The 26,118-nt window shown below is 35.2% G+C and overlaps 1 protein-coding gene across 8 annotated transcripts in view; it reads left to right on the top strand.

Moving 5' to 3' along the window:
* The window catches only part of LOC150103932 (mitochondrial potassium channel ATP-binding subunit), a 320,223-nt gene that overhangs the window by 151,736 nt on the left and 142,369 nt on the right, over positions 1-26,118 (top strand). For all 8 annotated transcript variants that reach the window (XM_090396614.1, XM_090396615.1, XM_090396617.1 and 5 more), the window contains one exon: positions 5,697-5,802. In XM_090396614.1, coding sequence (XP_090252740.1) covers positions 5,697-5,802 — 106 coding nt within the window. The remainder of the gene's footprint in view (positions 1-5,696; positions 5,803-26,118) is intronic.

Genomic DNA, 26,118 nt, shown 5'->3' with positions numbered 1-26,118 from the left:
TTCAGAATTGGGTTGAAAATAGCTGTATTCTCTATAATGGTCAACATGGGTTTGTTAACCACACAAACAGCTACATGGATAAAATATATTAAAAATATGAGCTTCTTATCCAAATATTATATTCACTTCGATGGACACTTCACACCCATATAATTATTGGCATATAAACACATCAAGACTGGGTCAGTAGTTAAGGGAAGGCCAAGCTTTAGCTCATGTTACCCCTCATTCATGCACAATACTGCACAGCAAAACAAAAATAGAAGCTTCATTGTACTGCTCAGTTTAGTACAGCATCCTAACAATCTGTTTTAAAATAACTGATGAGGGAAATTTACTCCAAGAATTTTCAAAGATTATTCTTCTATTCTTATTCACAAAGAAAGAACTTTTAGTTTTCAGAGCTTATTTCAAGAAAAGACTTACTAATCTTCTTTTTTTAATCCTTTTTTTTTTATTTTTTTTTTTTTTAGAGAGATTGTCATATCCCCACGTGCTCCCAGGGCACAGAGGTCTGACATATGTTAGTTTACAGGCTGAAGTTAACCTTCTGAGAATGGCCAGTCCTCAGCAGAGTGCCAGCAGCATCGAGCAATTGACCCCCTTCCAACTACTAACTGTGCTCAGACTTGATTAACTTTCTACATGAGCCATTAGTAGCAGAGACTCTACCAATCAACCAACCTTCACTGGCTTTTTTGGAGATTACATGGGGTGAAAAGGTTGCAATAAGAAATCATGAAGTTTTATGCAAAATCTGTCTTATTGATATATCGGTGATTTTATTTGATAAGAATTTATGTAATATTCATATTACAAGATTTAAAATTTCATTTAGTAAACAAAATCAAAGAAAGTATGATAATTATATAAAAGTGACAGTGACTAGTGTGTGTATTTGTTTTTTACATTCAGTCTTTGATTGTATTTTTGATGACGCTAGGTTAGATAAGAATGGAAACTCTACTCTTCATTTTAGTTTTTGCATTCACTACCTGTATATAAAATCATCAAAAGTTCAGTGAATTCATTGATACAACGCATATAATTTTTTTTCTTTCCATGGAGTTTGTATTCTGCCTTCCATTTTCTGAAAGCAGCAATTTGATTAGAAATATTAAATTTCAAGAAATATCTTCCATTGCAGAAAATAAATGGCCACAGCTGTTTATAGTTAACTTAATCAGTGAACTTTATTAAGTCTCTTATTCAGTTGCTGCTTATAATTAGTGATAGTCTTGGGACAGATATCTCTGATTGGCTACTGGTGGAGTTTGAATTGCCCACTCAGTTTTCAAAAGTTAGATAGGGCTAAAATGGCCTTGCCTACTTCCTATAAGGGAACAAAAGGCAATTAGCTGATTTTTTTTTATTACTTTATTTTCTGAAGTTATTTTTTTATTACTTTTCAGATTTTCTACACCATTAAGACAGTTCAAAGACACTAGTATTACACAAAAATTCTCCCTAAAAATATCGAATCTGAAATGTGGCCAATGTGCCTCAGATGCAGAAGGGACATGATATACAGTCAAGTGAATCCCTACCTAATGTGCAATGCATGCATTTCAGCCTGGCATGAATTTGCTGTATAACCAAGACCTCTGAAGAACACCTTTTTCTTGTTCTATAAAACTCACATCAGCAATATTACCATAATGTAATTCTTTTGTGAATGCTTCATCAAAATTTTTTAAGATTTGTCAAAATCAATTGCTTCTTAATGGAGCTATGCTGTCTTGCTCAGTAAGTGAAACATATCAATAATGTTCTGGATTTATATCCAAGAAACCCTTGATAATTAATTTTTCTCCCTTTTGTTCATAACACTTACAAAACTCACCAGGCTCCCTATGAGAATTATATACCATTTAGTCATACTATTAAAATCAACTTTAATAAAATTTTAATGCAGATGGGCTGGCAATTTGAGGTTAATGGCTAAATTGTTTATTGCTTAAACCCCAAATGCATATAATGATACAACATGATGATATTTCATCCTACTGGGGCATTGCCTAGTTAAACAAGGCCCTCACTGTGTTCATTAGGGCACCAGGATGAATAGTGAAAAGTCAGCTACTGGAACAAGCTCCAATTCAACATCTAGCAGAAGAAGAAGAAGAAATCAGAAGAAATGAAGATCAATATAAGGAATATTAATATAATTAGTAACTGAAAAGGAAATTGGAAAAGTACTACTGGACATAAGACAAAGTACTACTTTGTCTTAGTACATAATAAGTATAGGATGTTATATTCAGATAATGATCAAGGGAAGGAGGAGTAATGATATCATTCAACACCAAACATGAAGACAAACCTTGATTGGAAGGTGGTTTCAATTAGAATTATGTATCCAAACTTCAAAATGTGGAAATAGGAAATGAAACTTATTTGTGCTTATGGTAACACAATGTTCTTCTAAGGAAGAAGTGGAAGAATTTTTTGAGTCATTAGAAAAGGCAGCTGACATAAAGAAAATGGAAAAGTGGTCCTTGCTGGAGATCTGAACAGCAGAGTAGGAAATGAATCTCACCAGGCATATAGGAATATTTTGGGAAAATTTGAAGAAAAGAACAAAGCTAATAATAATGAAAGTATTTGTTGGACGTCTACTCAGGACATGGACTAGTCATTACTAATACCATGTTCCAACATAAAGATGTGCGCATGTTCATGTGCAGAGAAGACACAAGAAATAAGAAAAGCATCATTGACTATGTCATTGTTGATGATATCTTCATTCTGGTTCAGGACACAAAGAGTGTACAGAGGATTTGAAATTGGAAGCAACCATTACTTAGTGCTAAGCAGGATAAAAAATGAATATCACATTGAAAAGAACAGTTTATAAGAAATTTTTAAAAATAATTAAAGTTAATCAGCTTTTACAGTTAAACTGTAGACTCGACTATACAAACATTATTGAAAAAAAAAAAAAGAAAAGAAACTCTGAAGAAGATATTCATTGATTTGAATAGAGAGGTATGCGCTGAAATTGTCTGAAAGGATAGAAAAATAAGAACCCTGTAGTAGATACAAGAGGTTAAAAAAGCAGACCTGGAAAAGAAGAAAGCATACCAAAAGTTCCTAACAAATAAGTTGGCAGATTCCATAAAAAGAATACAGAGAAAAATGTAAGAGAGCTAGTGTAAAAGTAGCTAAACAAAGTCATGAGAAGACTTTGGTAAGAATTTAGAAAATAAATATCAGGAAGGTGGCAAAATATTCTGAGGCTATTGAAAAAGCTCAATTGGATAAGGATATCCTAGATGTTGAGTAATTACTTTGAAATACTTAAACAAAACAAACATTGACAGAACCATGCTAGAAAATTTTCAAGAGGAGTGCATATCAATACTTGGAGTAGATGATATTCAACCAGAAATGGTTAAGTATGGAGGAATAAAGATTTTGCAGTGGTGGCTACACTGCATAATTCAGAGGGCCTTGTCAGAAGGTCAAATCCCAGATGATTGGAGTAGATCTCTCATAGTTCTCATCTGTTTTATGAAAAGAGGCTGAGAAATATTGTGGAAGAGAAACTTATAAAAGAACAAACTGAGTTCTAGCCGAATTGAGGTTGTCAAGATCAAATTTTCATTTTACGACAAATAGTTGGGAATATGACAAGGATCTGTACTTAAGTTTTATAGATCTGGATAAGGCATATGACAAGTTGCCCAGAGAAAAAGTTTCCAAAACACTACAATTATATGAGGTAAAATGGAACATTATACAGAGCAATACATAGTCTATATATTTAAGTTTTCAGTCAGCAGTTAAAATTGAAAAAAAAATACAGGAGGATGGTTTGATGTGAAATCAGATGTTAGAATTGGACAAGTCAGAGTTAGTTCTTTGCTTTATGCGTATGATATTGTAGTCCTAAACACATCTAATGCAAGTCTTTAGGATTCTCGAACTAAATTGAATAACAGCTATATCAAATTTGATATGAAAATCAGCAATAAAAAGACCAAAACCATGAAAAGAGGCAAGATCATAAAAAATATCAGCTGTATACTGAATGGAGATCGTATATTTATTTTTTTTATTTTTTCTGTACACCAGCCTTCATGCACTAGTGTATAGAAACTTTATTCCCTTTAAGTCAGCCTTTAGTGTTGTGATTTCTTTCACAAATAAATTATTTCAGCTAATTAGGCATAGTTTTTAGTGAAGATAGCAAGTGAAATCTGTAAATAGACAACAGAATAAGCAAAGCTGGTATGGTAAATAGCCAGCTGAATAAATTTATATGGAATAAGAGGAAATTTAGCCAAAACACTAAACTCGCAGTATATAAGACAATGTTCAAACCAGTTTTAAGTTATAGATATGAGAGCTGGGTTAGAAAAAAAAACACTTGATTAAAGACTACAGACAACAGATATGAAAGTTCTGAGGCAGAGTGAACAGATGGCATCAATGGCAGAATCATTATTAGAAAAGAACTTGACATTATTAGCATTCAAGAATGTGTGAGTAGTGCTTATACAGGTATCTCATCTCATCTCATCTTATCTTCCTTATCCCTCTTTTCCCTTGCGGTGTTGAGGGTCAGTTAATCATCGGACCTCAAACCATGCACAGGATAAGGTGGTCAGCCTTACCCCCAGTGTATACTATGTCCATAATATTAAGTTCTCAAGGCTGGTTTGCTGCTTTGCGGGATGGAAAACCCCAGGATAAACTGGAGGAAAAACCCTACTGTCCACGCTTAAGACCAGCTAACTTGGCTATGGCTGAGGAATATCCTTCAGCTCCTCATGTCATCGATGGGAATTGAACTTAGGACACTCCTTCCCCAGACATATGGTTGTGAAATGCACAGCCACTGGGCTAACCGACGGACTAATCCAGGTATTGGATTAGCTGTTTATGGATGTTTCATTCTCTCAGTGAATAATACCAAATCACCTATTATTAATATTTTACTTTTTTTCTGACTTCCTGAATAACTGGCCTATAATGTTCTCTCTCTCTCTGATAACACACTCCCACTCTTAATTTTGAATCTACCCATGATTATCATACGTTACTCTCTCAAATTCTTCCTCATTATATGAATTTAATGAGGCATCCATTTTATCGATGAATTCTTTATGATCATTAATATTCCTATTTCTTCCCCCCCACCCCACCCTCTCCTGACAGCATTATACTGTAATTCCTCTTGTATTTTCCATTAAAAAAAACTCATTAAACCAAATTTAGGAAGCCTTTTATATGCACCAGTTAATAATTTGAGCTGCAGACATTTATTTTTTTAATTTTTTCTATACACTAGCACTTCATGCACTAGTGTATAGAAACTTTATTCGCTTTAAGTCAGCCTTTAGTGTTGTGATTTCTTTCATATGCAAAACATCTTTACTATTTTTGACACACTCACACACTCACTCTTCCCTACCTTTTCCTTCCAGTTATTTGCAGATTAATGACCATAATGTTTCTATGAAACATTATGGTCATTATGGCCTTATCAGCTCAACAGAGTGATCAGTATTCATATTTATGCATTTGCCACATGAAGCATCCTTTTGTTTCTAATAAATTTATTCCACAGATTGAGGAATCCACAGTCATGTGCTGCACACAATCTACTCAAAATCATTATTAATTATTTCAAATAATATGAGTTGCAATGATTAACATTTTGAGTTAATCATTCATTTGTTTATTTTTAGGAATTGTTCTGGGTGTGTTATTAGTGGGTGGATCACTGATGTCAACTAGCGAACTCTCACCTGGAAGTCTGATGTCATTTATGGTATCAACCCAAACAGTTCAACGGTAAGCATTTCACTAATTATATTATTAAAACAAAATTCATTTATATGTAGGACTTCTAAATAATGGTCTAACATAGTTAGTTTTCGGAGAAAGCTTATCAAAAAAGGGCACTATTTTGTTACTCTTATATGTACTTCACCTTCAAAATCATTAAAATGCTGTTTTTCAAGTCACTTGATGATTAGCTACCATTCTGTGACTTGTATTATTCATAATTATTAAATTAATACTGGCAGAAAAACTATGCAAAATAAAATAAAACAATTTCATAAATCAATGACTAGTTTCATACAACACTATTTGTGTACTTCTTCAGATTGATACAATAAACACAAATATAAAGAGGTGTTAACATGGAGTTTTCTAAATAACAAACCATCATTTTTTTAATGACATTGAATGTAGGAGCAAGATATCATGGGCATGGGTCATGGTTACAGGATATAACATGTCTTGTCTCATAGCCTAATTCATCAATACATTGATTTCTTATGTATGCTGCCCAGAGTTGATTTAATATCAGTCAGGCCTTGGATTTTATGATGTGGGTCAGACATCATATCATCTCAGTAGCCTCTTTAAATTCAAAATCACAGAAATACATATATAGAATTTCACATGCATGCATGTATGTATGCCAATATAAAGAGGTTAATGAGATGATATGATGTCCGACCAAGTGCATTAAAAACCAAGGCTCTGGATCTTGTTTTTTTTACAGATATGATTGCTTTATATTTGTGTACATAAATATTAAATTCTGTATATGATATTTCTGTGATTTTGAATTTAAATTTTCATTTTGAATTTAAAGAGGCTAGTGAAATGATATGATGTTTGACCCATGTAATGAAAACCAAGGCCTGATATTAAATCAAATCTGGGCAACATGCATAAGAGATTTGATGAGTGTATTGATGAATTAGGCTTTGAGACAAACATGTTACATCCTTTAACATTGACCCATGTTCATAACATCTCATTCCTATATTCATCTGTCACAGTTTGAAGGAATTAAAAAAATAATGGTTTGTTATTTAGAAATCTTCCTGTTTAATACCTCTTTATATCTGTATTTATTGTATCAGTGGGAAGTACACAATAGAGTTGCATGAAATTAGTCATTGATTTATTAACTTGTTTTACTTTTCACACGTTTTTTGCCAGTAGTAATTTAATAGTTTGTAAAAATTAAATTAAATGTACCCTTTTATTTAATAGTTGGTTACTATCTCATGTTTTACACCAATACATTTTTTTTTTCTCTTCCACCTGTTGTTCACTAATCTATGAATAGAGACAAAACAGAGAAATGATGAAATTAAAAAAAAAACTTTAAATTTTGTTGGCTTAAAATATGTGGAATGGTATCATTGTGAAATCTTTTTTTAACACACCCTGATTATAGTAAGTCAATTGAAAATATGCTGTATTCGCCAAAATAATTTTTTATTTTTTATAAAACTTGAATATTTTGAAATGACAAGATGAAATAGATTTCCATAAAATTATTATTATTTAGGCCTCCAAGGAGTCAAAAGACTCATCATGGGAGATCCTTCCTAGGAAACACAAGTTTATCAAGACTGAACATGGAAGGTTCCTCCTAGGAAACACAGGTCTATCATACCACTCCTTAAACTCATTAACCATTCTTGCTCTCACCACTCTATCAGGCAATGCATTCCATGGTTCAACCACCCTCCATGCAAAGAAACCACTCCTCACCCTCTTGCTCACAGTTTCCTTTTGTAACTTCCAGGGATGGCCCCTTGTCATCGCTCCTTCCTGCTGTTCAACCAAGTGAAAGAACTTCCCAGTGTCAACCCTGTAACCACCTCTCAACAGTTTAAAAGTCTCAATCATATCACCTCTCCTTCTTCTATCACCAAACTCTGCAGTTCACATTCCCTCAGCCGATCCTCATAACTAACATTGTACAGTCCTGAAACTGTCTTTGTTATCCTCCTCTATACCCTTTCCAAAGTTAATTTATCCCCTTCAAATCCTGGAGACCAAATCTGAGTTGTATTGTATAAGACCCTGATCAGACCAAGTCTAAGTGTTGTCTGATCAGGGTCTTATACAATACAACGGAATGATAACTCTTTTATCTCTGCAGATCAGCGTCCTTCTCATCATTGCAGCAATCCTTTATGCTACCTTCACCACCCCTGCAATATGTCCCCTGAATCTCAGGTCTCTATCAATCATCAACCCCCAGATCTCTTGTCTCCCCTACTTCCTCCAGTATATCTCCTCCAATAGAGTATGCAGCGTCCCATCGATGTGTCCCAAACCTGAAGACCTTACATTTTGCTGCGTTAAACCGACACCCTCCCCCATTAATTGCCCATCTGTCTAGCTTATTCAAATCCTCTTGCATGACTACCACATCTGCACTATTACTAATAACCCTTTTTTACCAATTGTTGGAGAGTTATTACTAATAACTCTCCAACTGATGGGAGAGATGCTATCTCACTTATTATCAGCTCTTCTGATGCTATGACCAAATCCAAAACTCTTGAACCTCTTGTTCCCTCTATTACATGTTGCCTAAGATATTTGTCCCTCAAGAATTCTAGAAATTCCATTCCCTTATTGCTATATGCATCTTCCTCTCCCCAATTTATACTGTTGTACTTAAAATCTGCCATAACAATCATTCTTCTTGCACTTGCCAAGCTCAACTGTCTAAACATCTCCTTGTTCCCACCCTCTGTGCTCCTTGGTTTGTAACAACACCCCACTAAATATCTCGTCTTGCATATCTCTACCTCACACCATATGCTTTCAAAATCATTAGTGTCACTGCCTTCCAAAGCCTCCACTCTTAGAGGACATAAGTTGTCACTTATCATAAGCAGTTCTCCACCACCACACTTTCCCTTTCTATTCTGCCGAAAAATGTTATACCCTTCTACTTTTATTCCTGTTATTATATCCTCTTCTGTCAACCACATCTCGGTGATCCCAATAATCTTTGGCCAGGCTGATGCTATCAGTACCGACAATTCCTCTCCCTTATTCCGAATACTCCTGGCATTAGTATAAAGCATAAAAATGCCACTATTTCTATAAAATAATTCCTGGTTTCATATCAGTTATGTATATAGTACAGTCTATAAGTTTTAAGACAACAGAGATAAAAAATCAAAAACACATGAGAGCCATGTGTCTTTGATTTTTGATTTTGATTTTAGGAGAGTCATGGAAAATTCCTCTTGTTCAATTGTCTTTAATTCATTGGTCTTTAATTCACCTTTTTTGATGACTGGAATATCCACAAATTGGTGTCCTTTCAGCTTCATTTTCAACTTGGAGAACAGAAAATAGTCCAGAGGGTATACATCTGGTGAGTAAGGGAAGTGATAAAGGGTGGGGATACTTTTGTCTGTCAAAACGTGATGCACATTTTTTCAGCTTTGTGAGTAGGCATCTTATTGTGCAACAGAAAATAATCTTGTGATCAGAATGTGGCAGGACAAACACGTGAATGTGTTTCAGGAGACGATCCATAACTTTTTTTATAAAATTTCAAATTGACTCTTCTTTCCACCAGTACGAATTCTTTTTGCACCATGCCTGGAGAGTCAAAAAAAAATTATCAACATCATTTTAATGCATGACTTTTGAAATCTCAGTTTCTTCAGTCTCACAAACCCATTCAGAACTCTGTTGCTTTGTTTCAGGATCATAGGCAAAATACCAGCTCTCATCTCCCATAATGATTTTGTCAAAGAAATTTTATCTGCATCTGTGATAATGTCCTGACAAGATATGACTTGATCTTCTCTTCTTTGCTGTCAAGGCATTTGAGACAAAATGCACACACAACCTCCTCTTACCCAACTCTTCACTCAGAATTCAAAGAATGATGCTCTGACAGATGTTTGAAGTCTACTGTCATCCATGATGTGATTTGACGATTGTTCTTCACAACTCGGCAAAAGCAGCAGTGTTTTCCTGAGTTCGAGTCAATGTGAGACAGACACTTCTCTCATCTTCTAAGTGACTCCCTTCCACCACAAAATTGAAGACATTAGATCAGTTCAGAACCTCATTTCCAGTGCCTTTTGTGCCATTTCTAGTTTCTGAAGCAGAAAGACCTGCTTTAAAACAAAATTTAATTGCAATTCTCTGTTCACTTTTCATATTCGTTACACAAAGAAAAAGCACATGAATTGCACACTATTCAGTGCTATATCCTTATAAGCTGATTCATCAAGGTCTGCAAAAAAAAGAAAGTCTTCTACTGCTGCAATGATGTGTTTATGTGGCAAAAACTTTTGAGTTTCAGGATTAGAAAGAAGTCTGATAGAGCCATATCTGGTTAATGAGGGTGAGGAGATGCAGCAACAGTTCAGATTACATAAAGTTTGTCCACTGCAATTACTGATGTCTGAATTTTTTTCCATAATTGTTTTAGAAGGTTAGAATAGTACTTTCCATGTATAGTTTGGTTCTTTGAAAGATCATTATTATCCCCTTGGAATCTCAGAAGACTGCCATCATGATTTGCTAGCCATTGGAGCTGCCTTTTCCTTCTTTGAAAGGAGGTGGAAATTTGAGATGTTTGACTGTTCTTTTGTCTTTAGTTTGTAGTTTTAGATCCAAGTCTCATCATTGTCACAAATATTCTCAGAAAATCGGAAGAATTCTTCATAAAATACTGCAAATGCTCTTTTGAAATTTAACACTGAGTTGTTTTTGTTCCAGTGTCAACAAATGCAGCACCCACTGTGTGGACACCTTGGATATATCCAATTCTTGGGTATAGATATGGTGCACCCATAGTCTCACCAATCTTTGAACACCACAGCATGGATTTTTTTCTGTGGTTCCTTAATTTGTTGCTATGGATGGTCATCCACTGGAAGAGTTTTTTCCCAGTCTTCCTCTCTCCCTCCCTTTCTCTCTCTCTCTCTCACTCACATAGAGAAAGAGAGAGAAATAGAGTTGCTCACTTTTTTACCATTGAAAATAGGAGCAGATTTCCCCTAAAGTATTATCTTTATTTCTGTTTTAATTTCAGTTGGAGTCATAGTTTCTTTACAAAATATTTGATGATAGTATGATGCTCAATATTTTCCATTTTGTTTTTTTAAAAGCACTCAACATACTTACTTGTGTAGTCTACTGAACAAAAACTACATGACAGATGATTATGACATTTCTCATATGCTCATACTAAAGATAAAATGTTAGAAGTGCCAAAATATTTTGTTTCAAGTGCCATCTCTTCAGACCCCAAAGTATTCAGAAATCCTTTGTATATGAACAGCATTATATACTGTTATCTTATTATGTATAAATATTTATTAGTACAACTATCAGATGTTGCTACAGTATGGGTTTGACAGAACTCTAGCAATATCTGAAAGTTTTATTGCTGTTTTTGCATTCTGCTAATTCAGTTATTGTAGTATGCAGCATGAATTTGAGCAGGTTGATGATCGATAGAAAGCTGAAATTTAGGGGACATATTGCAAAGGTGGTGAAGGTAACACAGAGGATTGCTGCAATTGTGAGAAGGACACTGACCTGCAGAGATAAAAGGGTTATCATTCCATTGTATGTCTCTGATCAGACCACACTTAGACTATTGTTCTCAGATTTGGTCCCCAGGATTTGAAGGGGATAAATTAACTGTGGAAAGGATACAAAGATGGATGACAAAGATGGTTTCAGGACTGTACAAGCATAGTTATGAGGATCGGCTGAGGGAATGTGGACTGCAGAGTTTGGTGGATAGAAGAAGGAGAGGTGATATGATTGAGAATTTTAAACTGTTGAGAGGTGGTTACAGGGTTGACACTGGGGAGTTCTTTCGCTTGGTTGAACAGCGGGAAGGAGTGATTACAAGAGGCCATCCCTGGAAGTTACGAAAGGAAACTGTGAGCAAGAGGATGAGGAGTGGTTTCTTTGTGTGGAGGGTGGTTGAACCATGGAATGCATTGCCTGATGGAGTGGTGAGAGTGAGAATGGTCAATGAGTTTAAAGAGTGGTATGATAGACTTTGTGTTCTTAGAAAGGACCTCCCACGATAGTCTCTTGACTCCATGGAGGCCTGAATAATAATAATAATAATGAAAACTGCTGAAATATGCAACAACAGACACTGATGCGAACATATGCAATGAAAAAAATTATGTCATCCCCAGATAACTATCCATAATACACATATTAAATTACCTGATTAGTGAAAGCAAGGATAAGTGTATTTGTTGTTTTACATGTATTTGACACACTCTATTCTTCTTCGCCCCCCAATTAGCAGTACAGTGCTGATGCTTCTCTTTGTCTCTATATCCCTATTCCCCACTCAGTAGCCTTGCTTCTGTCATTAACAACAACAACAACAAAGTAATGTAAGTTGTAACTTGATTAATTGGAAAAACAAGCCATGATAATTAATTAAATAAACTTAATACAGATTTTACTTATGTAATTTTTAATAGAATTTTCACCCTAGTGCCAAGAGCATCTTCAGTATGAAAGATGCTCATACTGAATTCAAATTAAACAACTAGAACATAAATGGAAGATTCAGCATTGAAATCATGTGAATTACATATACATGGTATAGAGTGACAAAGTCTAAATATGTTAAGGTCCTAAATAAAAATTCTTGTACCATTAAGACTCTTGTACATTGAGCTCACTCTCTCTCTGCTATACTGAAATGCTTCTCTCTCAAGAAATAAATCAAATGAAGTTCATGTTCCATATGAATGGCTTTACCAAATCATAGAGTTTCCTTGTCATCTGCCTCTTATTGTGGTGATAATACAGTATCACCACAATAAGAGGTAGTCCATTGTGCTAGTTACATTCCTCATTTTAAAGATGACTCGACTCTGAAGGTTTAGCTAAACTAATTAGATCTGTTGGCCTACACGTGCCCTTTCAACCTGTTAACAAGATTTATACTTTTCTAGACTTTGCAAAAGATAAATTTCTGCCTTTGGCCTACCCTGAAATCTATCAAATTCCTTGCCAATATGGGTTATCATATTTTGGCCAAGAAGGTAGATCATTGACCATGCATCATGATGAACATGTAGACTGCATTAAATTTAATGAGCCTGAACAGTTGGGATTTGCAAAACATGCTTTTTTGCACCAAATATCAAATCCTTTTCAACAAGATTAAGGTTCTCTATAAAAGCAATTACTCATGGAATGCTTATATAAAGAAAGTGCTTATATATAAATGCTTATATAAATTCTACAAACAGATAGAGGGGACAGCCATGGGTTCACCACTTTCCCCACCCTTGGCCAACTTCTTCATGGAGATGTTTGAAGAGAAAGCCTTAAACTCAGCCCCACAAAAACCTACCATATGGCTTCGCTACGTTGATGATGTTTTCGCTATTTGGCCACATGGCCCGGATTCACTCCTCTCCTTCCTAACACACTTGAACAACCAACACCCTAGAATCAAATTCATCCTGGAAAAAGAGGAAAACAATAACCTCCCCTTCCTAGACACACTAGTCACCCGCCAACCTGATGGAACCTTGGTTTTCTCAGTTTATAGAAAACCCACCCATACAGGCAGATACATTCACCAACAATCCCACCAACCCCCCTCACAACAATATGGAGTTATTAAAACATTATTCAACAGGGCAAAAATAATCTGTTCTAATGATCAAGCCCTAACCACTGAACTAAATCACATCCATGACACTTTCTCAGCCAACGGCTACCCCCTCCAAAAAATCCAAAAAATACTTAACCCAGTTATCCACAACCCACCACCCCCTCCCCTTCACAAAAAAGATTACTCTAAATCTATCACTATTCCCTACATCAGAGGCACCTCGGAAAAAATCAATAAAATCCTAAAAAAACATGACTTGACCACTTGTTACAGACCACATAGAAAACTGGCATCCCTTATCCGCTCCACCAAAGACCAACCACTTCCCCTAGATCTACCTGGTGTATACCAGGTCCCTTGCAGCTGTAAACTGTCCTACTTTGGCCAAACAGGCAGGACAGCAAATATCAGAATCTCAGAACACAAGGATTACATCCGATTTCACCAGTACAGCCACTCTGGGCTTGCAGACCACGCTCTGGATACTCGCCACAGAATAAGATGGAAGAAAGCCACAGTAATACACCGCAGCAAGTTCAAGTATGAAAGACTATTCATGGAATCAGCCTTGGCCCTTAGGAACATGCCAAACCTCAACAAATTTGGATGCATGAAACTGCCCCAAATTTGGGAAACTTTTATCAGAAGAACTTCAGCCCAAAGGCCAAGAACTACCAATATAGCCCACCAGGGGGAACCATCAGGACTTTAGGAAATGCTAGCTTCCTAGCTTCAGTCTCATTTGCTGTTATTAGTACTTGTGTGCACGTGTCTTTGTAGTAAGTTCCCAAGAAGATGGCAACGTGACGTTCGCTGAAATATCAGAAAGTATATATTAAAGTTTATTTAATCTATATTTCTAGTATACGCTGTCAATTCCTTAAATATTAGTTATCATTATATAAAGAAAGTTGTGAAACCTTGCTACATTATCCAAATCTGAATAGAATGATGGACTGAAACTATCCCTTTTATTGGAAAAATAGTATTTCTCTGCAAATTCAGGAAATAATCGGCTGAGGGAATGTGGACCGCAGAGTTTGGTGGATAGAAGAAGGAGAGGTGATATGATTGAGACTTTTAAACTGTTGAGAGGTGGTCACAGGGTTGACACTGAGGAGTTCTTTTGCTTGGTTGAACAGCAGGAAGGAGTGATGACAAGAGGCCATCCCTGGAAGTTATGAAAGGAATCTGCGAGCAAGAGGGTGAGGAGTGGTTTCTTTGCATGGAGGGTAGTTGAACCATGGAATGCATTGCCTGATGGAGTGGTGAGAGTGAGAATGGTCAGTGAGTTTAAGGAGTGGTATGATAGACTTTGTGTTTCTTAGGGGGGAGACCTTCCCTCAGTGAGTCTTGATAGACTTGGTGTTTCTTAGGAAGGATCTCCCATGATGAGTCTTTGACTCCATGGAGGCCTGAATAATAATAATAAATCGATTTCAATTAATGATTGCTTTTTAATTAAAGTTCTTTTATTAGGACTTTAATGTATTTAGACCAGGGGTCGCCAAAGTCATTTGCCCGTCGACCCCTTCAAGCGTTTCTTGACTTTTTATCGACCCCCTATATTTTACTATTATGTAAATATAATAGGACAAGCAAAAAAAAGATGCTTATGTGAGTTTTTAGATTGTTTATTTTATAGTTACAGTGTTTATTGTATGTATAATATAGTATATATTATTATATTACTATTACTACTATTACTATCACTAGTAATATCGCTGGTATTACTAATGATATTAATAAACTACTGGTATCACCGGTATTACTACCAGCGCTGCTCAACTCTTCAACATAGAGAAGTTTAATTCGTGAATGAATAACGATTGAATTATAATTTGTATGGTGATGAATTTTAGAACATTAACGCTCACTTGTATGTCGATGCGCAAAAATAAGACTGGGATCGAATACTTGTAAGTATCAGTAAATAAGAACCATGCATGTGTTGCAATCTCGCTCCCACTGCACCAGCCAGCAGGAACCACCAACATCCGTTTATTGGTAAATACGTCATTTTGGCCTACTTGATTGGCCTCAGTAACTATTTTCATGACCTTACTCCAGCTTACAGGTCCTATTCATGGACCTGTAAGATGGAGGTACTGATCCCACGATTCACTCTTAATTGCGTTGTCATTACCTCCATGTCTTTTGTCATGGAGGTAATCCAAGTTAACCGAATTAAATATTACCCATACAATGATGTCTTATATTTTTCTGTCGATCCCTAACAATGTCATATTGACCCCTTTGGCGATCACTGATTTAAACTCTGTCACTCTATATCATGTACTTGTAGTTCACACTTTTCATTGTTGAATCTTCTGGTTAATGTTCTAGTTGTTTAATTTAAAACTATTATACAGCGTGGTTCAAAATTTCATGTATAAACTTTGAGGGGAGGTAGAGAACATCAAAATCAACCATATTCACATAGGAAAGCATGACCGGAAATGCCACCCCAAAGTGATAGGTGGCGCTGTTCTTCAGTGCTCCAGGTGAACAATTGGGGCTTCTTCATTCAAGCTTTTGATGTCGTACAAAGAACATGCATCGTTTTAGGAATGCTGAGATGGCAGACATGCACCTCATTTGCCATATTATGTATCCAACTACTATTGAACTGTTCAGTTATGCCTAATAAAGTTTTTTACACTACTTACTGCCTTGTGTTATTTATGTATCTTTGTGTCTTAGTACCTTCTGGCGGCATTTCCAGTCATGCTTTCCTATGTGAATATGGTTGATTTTGATGTTCTCTACCTCCCCTCAAAGTTTGTATGTGGAAATTTGAACCACCCTGTATAGTGAAATCTGTGGAGTATTCAAACTAAAAATTCACAGGTATACCACAGTAATTACATTTTAATGATATGTAAATTAGGAAATATGAAAATTATTAAAATTTAATTCCTGTGGTGTATATGAATTTTTAGTTTAATTCGAAAGTCATAAATATGTGATTATCTTTTATATAACATGAATTGGATCTAACATAAAACTGTCTGATTACATCCCACGAATTTGAGCAACAGGTTCATTTAATTAATTCTTGCATCCTGTAGGTTGGTTGATTGTTTGTTGATTGCCTTATCCTTAATCTTCAGAGGAAACTAACATACTTGGGCATCCTACTAGTTGATGTTTTGGGGTCCCTGAATCAGTTTTCAAAAAATTCAAAGATGTTCAGAACTATGCACTGATTTGGCTTTGTCCTTTGTCCAGTTGTTTAGTTCATCTCTGCCTAGAGAAATTTACATGAAAAATCAAATATATTAGAAAATACTTTGTTATTGAATGATTCTTAAAAATAAATTATCTGAATGCTCCTTTAAGGTACTTTAATACAGCATTCAGATTGCTGCATTAAACTGCCAGCAAAAGGAAGTGGTGAGTAAAAGGGTGAGAAGTAAGTTTGTTGCATGGAGAGTGTTAGGAGCATGGAATGCATTGCCTGAGGTGATTGTGGGTGATTTTAAGGAGTGGTATGATAAATTTTCTGTTCACTAGTGTTAACCTCCCATGATGAGACTTGTGACTCCAAGGGTGTCAGGAAAATAATAATAATCTTTAGCACTTTTCAACAATTATTATACAGTAACTTCTGTGGGGGGCAGTAGACTCATCATGAGAGGCCCACTCAACCAGCAACATGTGTATCATATTGAATCTTGAAATCATTTGCATTGCATTTACAACACACTCCAATATTTGCATTCCATTCATCAAACATTCACCATATAAGAAATCTACTCCTCATGCTCTTCCTCACCACATCTTTACACAACTTCCACCCTTTTATAATGACTTCTGTACTAATCTGGTAAAATCTTTTAATTAACTTGAAGATCAAGTTTATCACTCATTTCCTCCTGTCAATCAAACTCTATAATCTACACTCTCTCAACTTCTCTGCATAACCAACATTCCAGAATCCTGATATCACTTTGGTCATTCATCTAGATTCTCTAGTATTTCCACATCACAGTGAAAACTAGGTGACCAGATTTGAGCACAATGGTCCATCTTTAGTCTGGCCAGTGCCTTTGCAGAGGCACCACCACTTCCTTATCCCTACATGTTAATGTACTGCTTATCATTGCAGCAATGCAATGTACAGTCTTTGTAATACTTGCAATGCATTCTTGGAACTTTAGTCCAATGTTTACCATCATTCCAAGATCCCGAATCTCATCCACTTCCTGAAGCACCTCTTCACCAATACAGTGTGCAGTCTTATATCACTGCACTCCAAAGTGTAGCACTTTGCATTTATTAATATTAAAACTACAATTTCACTCATCTGTCGAAGCTAAAAATCTATTCAGATCTTCCTGTAGAGAATTAACATCAGCACTAGTCCTGATAATTCCACCCAACTTTGCATCATTAGCAGACATTTGAAGATCCCCAGTCAATCCACATGAAATATCATTAACAAATAAGGTAAATGATAGTGGCTCAAGAACAGAACCCTGAGGCATGTCACTGAATGGTGGTTCACTGGTTACCTTGCTTGTCTGAGCCACCACACCATCCTACACATCTTGCTGATATTGTTCAAAAAGCCAATCTTCAGCCATTTAACCAGTCTGTTATCCAATCCCAGCTTCTGCAACTTATGTACCAACTTGTCATTGGTAATCTATCAAATACATTTGCAAAGTTCAAGAATATCGCTGCATATGAATCTCCCTTATCCAACACATTCATCACCTTATCATAAAATGTAAGCAGATTGCTAAACAAACTCACCCTTCACAAACCCATGCTGACCATCATAGAGAATATATCCACCATTCAATCCTGTATTCTGTTCCTAACCAGTTTCTCCAATATCTTGACTACATTTGCAGATATATAGATCAGTCTGAAAACTTCTGTCCTTGAGTCATGCTTACAGAGTTGTACTGTTTTGTCTTCTTCTTCTTCCTCTTATTTTATTTTATTTTTTTAGTAGAATACCAAAGGAAGATTGGTGCCAAATCCAAACATAAAAAGAATAAACCTTTTATTAGAGCATTCATAGAAATAAATGTTGGCATTGGTATTCTATCTGAGAAAAAATGCAGCTTATATTACCAAGTTTGTGCCTCAAGAGAGTCCAAGTATGTGGGGAAGGGAGGTTGTTAAGGCCATGCAAAGTCAAGAAACTAGGTTCCCTCTCTGTGTGACCAGTGATTTTATGAAACAACATAAAACTTAAGAGATACCAAACTAACCATTCATAAGAGAAACTTATAATTCAGATTCACTTAACAACTGAGAAGTTAAAGACTGCTTTATAAAATCATTTGCAAAGTCCCTTAACAAGTCTGACATCACAACTTGCACAGAAAATAGAAGACCAATTGATGAAATTAACATGAAATGGCAAACATTCAAAAATAGCATTAACAAAGCAGCTAAAAATACACTTCCATAATTAAAAAGGAAAAAAAATAAACCTTGGATAAATGAAAAAAATCTTAAAGTTGGTGGAACAAAGAAATAAGTTAAAGAACAAACCTGAATATAAAAGCATGAATAAAGAAATTAAAAAAAATGCAGGAAAGCTGAGGAGGAATGGATTAGGAATAAATGTACACACATAGAAAACCTTGATAGAAAGTACAGACGTGGAGAAATGCATGAAAACATTTGAGAAATGACAAACAGGACAAATAAAGTAAATCATGCAAATGTCATTAGAGATTCAAGAGACCATATTCTAATTGATAAAAGAAAAATTTTGGAAAGATTATATGAACAAAGAAATAATATTTCCAAACAGACATATTTAGAAGGACCATCCATTTTACTTAGCGAAGTTGAAAATGACATCAAGAAAACTAAAACCACATAAAGCCACAGGAATAGATAATATCTTGTCAGAATGGTTGAAGGCTCTAGATGAAGAAGGACTGAAATTCCTAACAAAATTATGCAATAAGATATATGAGACTGGATTTCTACCTAAAGATATTAACCACTCAATTTTCATTCCAATTCCCAAAAAACCAAAAGCTTCAAGATGTGAAGAGTTCAGGACAATTAGCCCCATTAATCAAGTATATGTTATTCTTGAAAGAAATAAAATAAAAATAAATATGGAAATAAATGACACACAAAGTGGCTTTAAAAGGAAAATGTAGGTATATTTTCAACATCAGAAAGATATTTAGAAAAACAAAAAGATGCAAAAAAGATGTGTATCCCTGTTTCATAGATTACAAAAATTTGATAGTGTTTAACATGAGCAATTAATTGAAATTCTTTCAAAAAATAGGCATGGACAGAAAAGACATTAGACCAATTTCAAGAGAAAAGGAAGTACCAAAAATATACATCAATATAAAAAGAAATAAACTAGAACAAATGCAAGCGCACACACACACACACACACACACACACACACACACACACACACACACACACACACACACACACACACACACACACACACACACACCTTGGACACTTGATCACAGAGAATGGAAGGACAGAAGATGAAATTAGAAGGATTGAAATCTCAAGGTCAACCTTCAATAATATGAAAAGTCTACTGACATCTAGAGAATTAAATCTGAAAACAAGACTAAGAATTTCCTTTATATGGAGTAGAGACATGGACACTTTCCATTCTGAGTGTTAAAAAACTGGAAATCTTTGAAATGTGGATGCTGCAAAGAATTATGAGGATATCATGGAAAGACAAACAAAGAGGTACTGATGATAGGTGAAAGCAGAAGCCTGATAAAAAAGAAATTAGAAGACAAAAGTCAGCTATTTTGAACATATTCTTAGGCACAATTGCCTACAAAGGACACTTCTTGAAGGAACTGTTGAGGAAAGAGAAGGAGAGGAAGACAAAGACTAGAGTGAATGAAAAATATAGAAGAACGGACCTATTTCTCATATAAGAAATGCAGCAGAGAGATGCATAACAGGAGACATTTGGGAGAGGACACCTGACAAGATTCTTGTCAGGTCTTGTCAGGTGTCTATCCATCCTGGAATCCTGCTTTTCAATCTGCTCGGGTTCAAGGTTTCCTTACCTCACTTTAGAGCCTTCATCTGCTGCCTTTACTGCTCTCCTAACTCTGACAATAATGCTTCCCTTTTTGACTACTTATCTCTAAAAGTTGATTTCATACAAACTAATTATCCAAAGTGTTCAGATTGTCTTCCTAGGCAACTTTAACATCCACAACACGAAAGTAGCTCCTCTTTACTGGTTTCGCTGATCAAGCTAGAAGGAAAACTGAGTCATTTACTATCAGTCAAAATCAACGCTGGCACGTTCAAATTTTTGAGTGTGAGCAAGATTTTTTTCCCACCATTTGGTCGAAATTGTATATGTATATATAAAATTTATGTATATATAGTGAATAAATAAATGAATAATGATAAATAAATAAATAAAATATTTTTGTGTTTATTGTATAATGAGTACATAATTTTAACACAATTTATAAATATTACATAAATATGACATTACATAAATATCACAAAACAAATATGAAAAAATCTAAATTAAGAATTAACAATTTTAATTATTTAAAAAAAAAAGAAACCTTTTTAGCCTTAATTTGGGCAAAAGACATTAGATCTAGAAGAAGTAGTATCTAATGTCTCGGTTTTTCAATAGATAAAGTGGCTAAGCCATCTAATCTCTTTTGGGACATTGTGAACCTCAAATAATTTTTAATAAGTCTTAATAGAAAAACTGCACTCTGCGCTTGCAATTGTAGTTGGTATTGTTAAAAAAATTCATAGTGATGTGTGTACACATTAGGAAAAAGACTTATGCAGTTATTGGTACAAATATAATTTAATACTTCTTTGGGAGAATAATTATTTGATATCCTCTGAGACAATATTTTTAATTCATCTAATAAATCTATTGCTGAAATATCTTTTTGATCACCATCAGACAGAGCAATTTCTAAGTTGAAACAAGATTTTTTTACTGTATCATTATCAAATTTTAAGTTACCATGTTAAAGAGAAACCCAACAATTGATTCATATTTATTTAGCTGTTCAAATCTCTCTGTAATTGATGTTATTGCTGAATCAAGAATTACATTCAAAAATTAATTTGAAAATGTAGTTCAAAATTAGTAATTGATTCGTCAGGACATATAATCAAATTGAATTTTTACATGTCGAGTTCGTGTGCTATCGTTAGTTGAGAAATCAGCATTTAATCCAATATTTAGAGTAAAGTTATGGGCTTGGTGCTTAACTTTCAAAAAATTATTTTTGCTTCTGTATGACGTCAAGAATTTTTTCGGGACATCTAATGATTTCAAGGCTTCCATAATATTGCAAGAGATATTTTGCAGTTGTTTGCTAGATGCATTGACTTCACTTAGAATGTCATACCAAACAAATATGCCAAATATAAACTTGAAAGAATTAATTTTTTTTGCTAACGAACTAGCTTCCAATTTTGTTTTCAATTAAGCTGTCATCTTCTGCGATGAAAATTAAAGCTTCATGTACTTCTTTTACTTGATTTCGTATTGCTTTTACAGCTTCAACGTGACTTTCCCATCTCGTTGTGCATAAAGATTTTAAAGTAAAATTTTGGATGTGGTTTAGAACTTCCCATCGATGATTCGATGAAGAAAAGAAATTATAGATTTGACTGAATAATATCAAAAAATAAAACCATATCTACATTGCAGCTTGCTGCATTGCTCGATACCAAACAAAGTTCAAAATTACGAAATCGTATATACAGGGTGTTCGGGATAAATTTGACAGTTTCGTAAGGAAAAAGAAAATCTTCTTTGTATCTATTAAATTTAATGAATTGACAAAAAAACATTACAGGCAGAGTTAATTACAATACTATCAACAAGATTTACTCAAAATAGCCACCATTAGCATCGATCACAGCTTCAATTCTGCTTCGGAACCTCGAACAAGCTGATGCTACAGTCTCCCTGGGAAGGGCCGCAAAAACTGTTTTAATTTTATCCATTAACTGGGCTTTTGTATTACTGGAAGTGCGATTGGTGTCTTTTTCAACTGCGCCCCATACAAAATAATCCATGGGGTTAAGGTCTGGGGAGTTTGGAGGCCAAACATTTGGACTGGTGAAGTCGTAGAAATTTTCAGACAACCATTTTTGACTTTTCCCAGAGGTGTGGCAAGGGGCCGAATCCTGCTGCCATACATACGGCCTACCATTGGCTACCCTTGTTATCCAGGGCTTGACTACAGTTAGCAACTCCACGAACAAAGCCCGAATTCCAATGCCAGGGTTCTTCAACACCTGTTCCTGCAGATTTGCGAGGAATTCTGCTGTACGAACGCAATCAGATCGTCTGCTAGGGATCTTTCTTCTTGCTACATCCTCGTAGTCACCATTGCAAGTCTCTAGTTCATGCCTGATTGTTTTTACTGTATTCAGGGAGCATTGGGCAGCAGTCGTAATATCCTTATTTTGATGGCGGGCACAAATCATCATGATACAAGTTATTCTCTTCCATGATTCAGGTGGGTTCCAGCTATCCATCCTTTCTGACATCTTGTATATGAATGAAGAAGGGTCCAAACTTTTAAATGAAGAGAAGTGTGTGTTAATACATGTAACTTACGGAAAAATATAATTAATTATAAATATGTCAAATTTATCCCGAACACCCTGTATATGCAAGAGTTCGTAAAATAAAAAAAGTTAAAAACAACCACGGCTATAGCTACAAAGAAAATGAAATTAATAATTTATTTAAAAAATCATTACTAAGATAAATCACATATTTAACTACAAACTTACCTTCATAAATACGAGGTAACAAAATTCATTCAGCAAGCTAATAATATAATACACATTAATACAGGGATAGCGAACGGGCATGTAAGATAATTTTGTGGATATATGAACGATTTTTTAAAAAAATTATTCTTAATTTTTTCAAAGAAGTTTCATATTTATATTATTTATTAATATATCAAATTTTTTATATTAAAATATTAAATTACTAAATAAAAATTTCCGATTAATTTTGTTTCTTAAATAAAAATATTCTATTTATAAGAGAATCAAATTTTGTCAATGAAATTGGATCTAAATATTTCTGTCTCAGGGATTATCAAAATAAAAATAATTATTTGGAGCTTATATAATTAGAATAAAATATGATTATCTTTATAAATATGTATATATAAATTTAATATTTTTTAAATATATAATATATCCAATTTAATTTTTATATTTTATTTTTTCTGCCTTCAGTATAATTGTAACAAACTCATTGGAAGTTTTCCGCCCTTTTACTTTTCCGCCTGCGGCATTCGCCCATCCCACCCTTGCCTTGAGCTGGGCCTGGTCAAGATATATCACAAAAATGATAGATCTTGACCAGGCCCATACAATACACCATAGATGCCTACTCTTCTCTTAGCAACTCTGATCACAATCTTATCCAAGTCTCCTTTTCTACAGATAATTCTCCTCCTAGCCAGTCTCAGCCTCACACCCTATAGCACTACAATTATACTAACTGGAGTGACTTCTGGAATTTTTATGCCTCTTTTCCATGCTCACATTACTGTTTTCACCCTCCTTCTCCAACCATTTGTGCTGAACTAATAACCAAGAATGTGGGCCTTCATTCTTGACTCTACTACAAATCCCCAACTCTTATCTAAACTCTGATTCTCTAAAAAATTTACCCCTGTAGTCTGTGATAAAAATGCAACATATGTTCTAATACTAATAAGGCTAATGAGTCTGCTTGTCCGGATGGTATTCTTCCAGTTGTGCTCTAATATTTTGTCTCAAATTTAACAACCGTCCTGTATTACCTTTATAAGCTGTCATATTCATCTGTCATCTATCCAACAGCATGAAAGGAAAACGTTATCTGGTCTATACCATGAAAGGCACAACAAAAGTCAGCCATCAAACTCTTATCCCACTGCTCGCAAAAGTGATGGAGAAGGTCATCAACAGCTAGCTTCTTGGAGACCCATCAGTTAATTAGCAATCACCAATATGAATTCTGCCATTTTCATTCCACAGTAGACCTCCTCACTAACCTTGTCCACCTTTGGATACAGGCCATGGAAAGATTTGGAGAAATCTGTGTAGTTGCTTCAAATCTTTCCATGGCCTGTATCAAAGGTGGACAAGGTCTCAAACCCAACCAATCTTGGAATAATGTTCTCATATTTGAAGTGTGCATACAAAACCTATCTAAGAATTCTTGATGATATATAGAAGAGGGAAATCTACTTAATAGATGATCCTGCTCCTCTGACACAGGCCTACTTCAGTCACTCCCACATGTGCTCTGTTTCTGAATCATGCCTTTGCTATAGGTACTTTCCTTTCATGGGCTCTGCTTTACTGAACTGGCCACTACCATTTTACCACTTTCTTCGAATGTTGTAAGATTTCGAGCAGCCACTGTCCAGCTCCAAACTTACCAAATGAACCTATCATCTGCCTTCATAAACTGAGATTGTACTCAGTTTTTCCTACTGAGTACAATCCTCAACTCTTTAAGAAACACATCAGTAGATTACTTCTTTCTCCTTAATCATTTACCCACACACATTGGCACTGCTCTATTTTATGTCTTGTGACTTTTCATGTGTAGAGTCATTCAAAAAATCTTAATTTTGTGTCCTCTGGCATTACAAGGGTTGCAAATAGGATGACCTTTGTGACATGTACTCCTCCTTCTCATGGTCTGATTACTGCTTCATTTCTTCCACTCCTACTCAGACTGAATAACAGGAATAATTATAACTGGAATGAAGACCTTCATTCTTCACTCTGCCCCAAATTTCTGACCAATGCCCAAGATTGGTTCTCTAACATCTTCCTGTGTAGTTCATGAAAAAAAAAATTCATATCACAAAAGGCTTGAGACCACAAATTCTTCATCACACAGCCTACATTGCAGCTCATAACAACAACTACAGTAAACCATCAATAAATCTAAATCTAATTTTGAAAGTATCAGATGCTTCCAACTTGCTTCTTGTTATATAAGTAGTGGAGCCTTCTGGTCTCTAGTAAAGTCCACTGTGTGTAGCTTCTGCACACCCATGCCTTCTGATTTGATATGTAGTGTACTGATGTAACATCACCCCAAAACAAGGCAGATTTATTAACATTATTCTTCTCTTCCAGTTCCTGCATTGATCAACCTGGAAAAGTACTCTTCCACTCTATCAAGAACTACTGACTGCATGCCACTTCTAGTTTTCTGCCAGAAAGAAATCAGAAGAATCCTTAAATAATTTGGACACAAACAAGGCATCTGTCCTGATGGCATACTACCTCTTATGCTAAAAACTTGTCCTCTATCACTTCAATCTTTCTTACTTGACTGGCATGTACCCTAAAGCATGAGCAAGCCCTACATTCAGTCCATTTCCAGAGAAAGTGATAAAAGTCAGCTAACAAACTAATGTCCAGTTGCTCTCACTTTCATCCTCTCAAAAACTATGGAGAAGATCATCAACAGCCATTTTGTACACCACCTTGGAGGCCCACCAGCTGATTAGTGATCAATGATATGGATTTCATTGCTCTCGATCCACAGCTGATCTTCTGACATTTATCATCTACCTCCGGATCAAACCGTAGAAAGATTTGGAGAAACTCATCTAGTCATTAAGGCAAAAACTAGTCTGCTTAGTGAACCACCATATTAGACCTGCCTTCAACCTTTTCTAGCTAAGTTG

This window comes from Typopeltis vanoorti, chromosome 8, assembly GCF_054136105.1.
Source record: "Typopeltis vanoorti isolate ZY-2024b chromosome 8, IOZ_Tvanoo_1.0, whole genome shotgun sequence".
NCBI classification, from domain to species: Eukaryota; Metazoa; Arthropoda; class Arachnida; order Uropygi; family Thelyphonidae; genus Typopeltis; species Typopeltis vanoorti.
The sequence above is the reverse complement of the archived record's forward strand: the minus strand, read 5'-3'. Positions and strand labels throughout refer to the sequence as shown.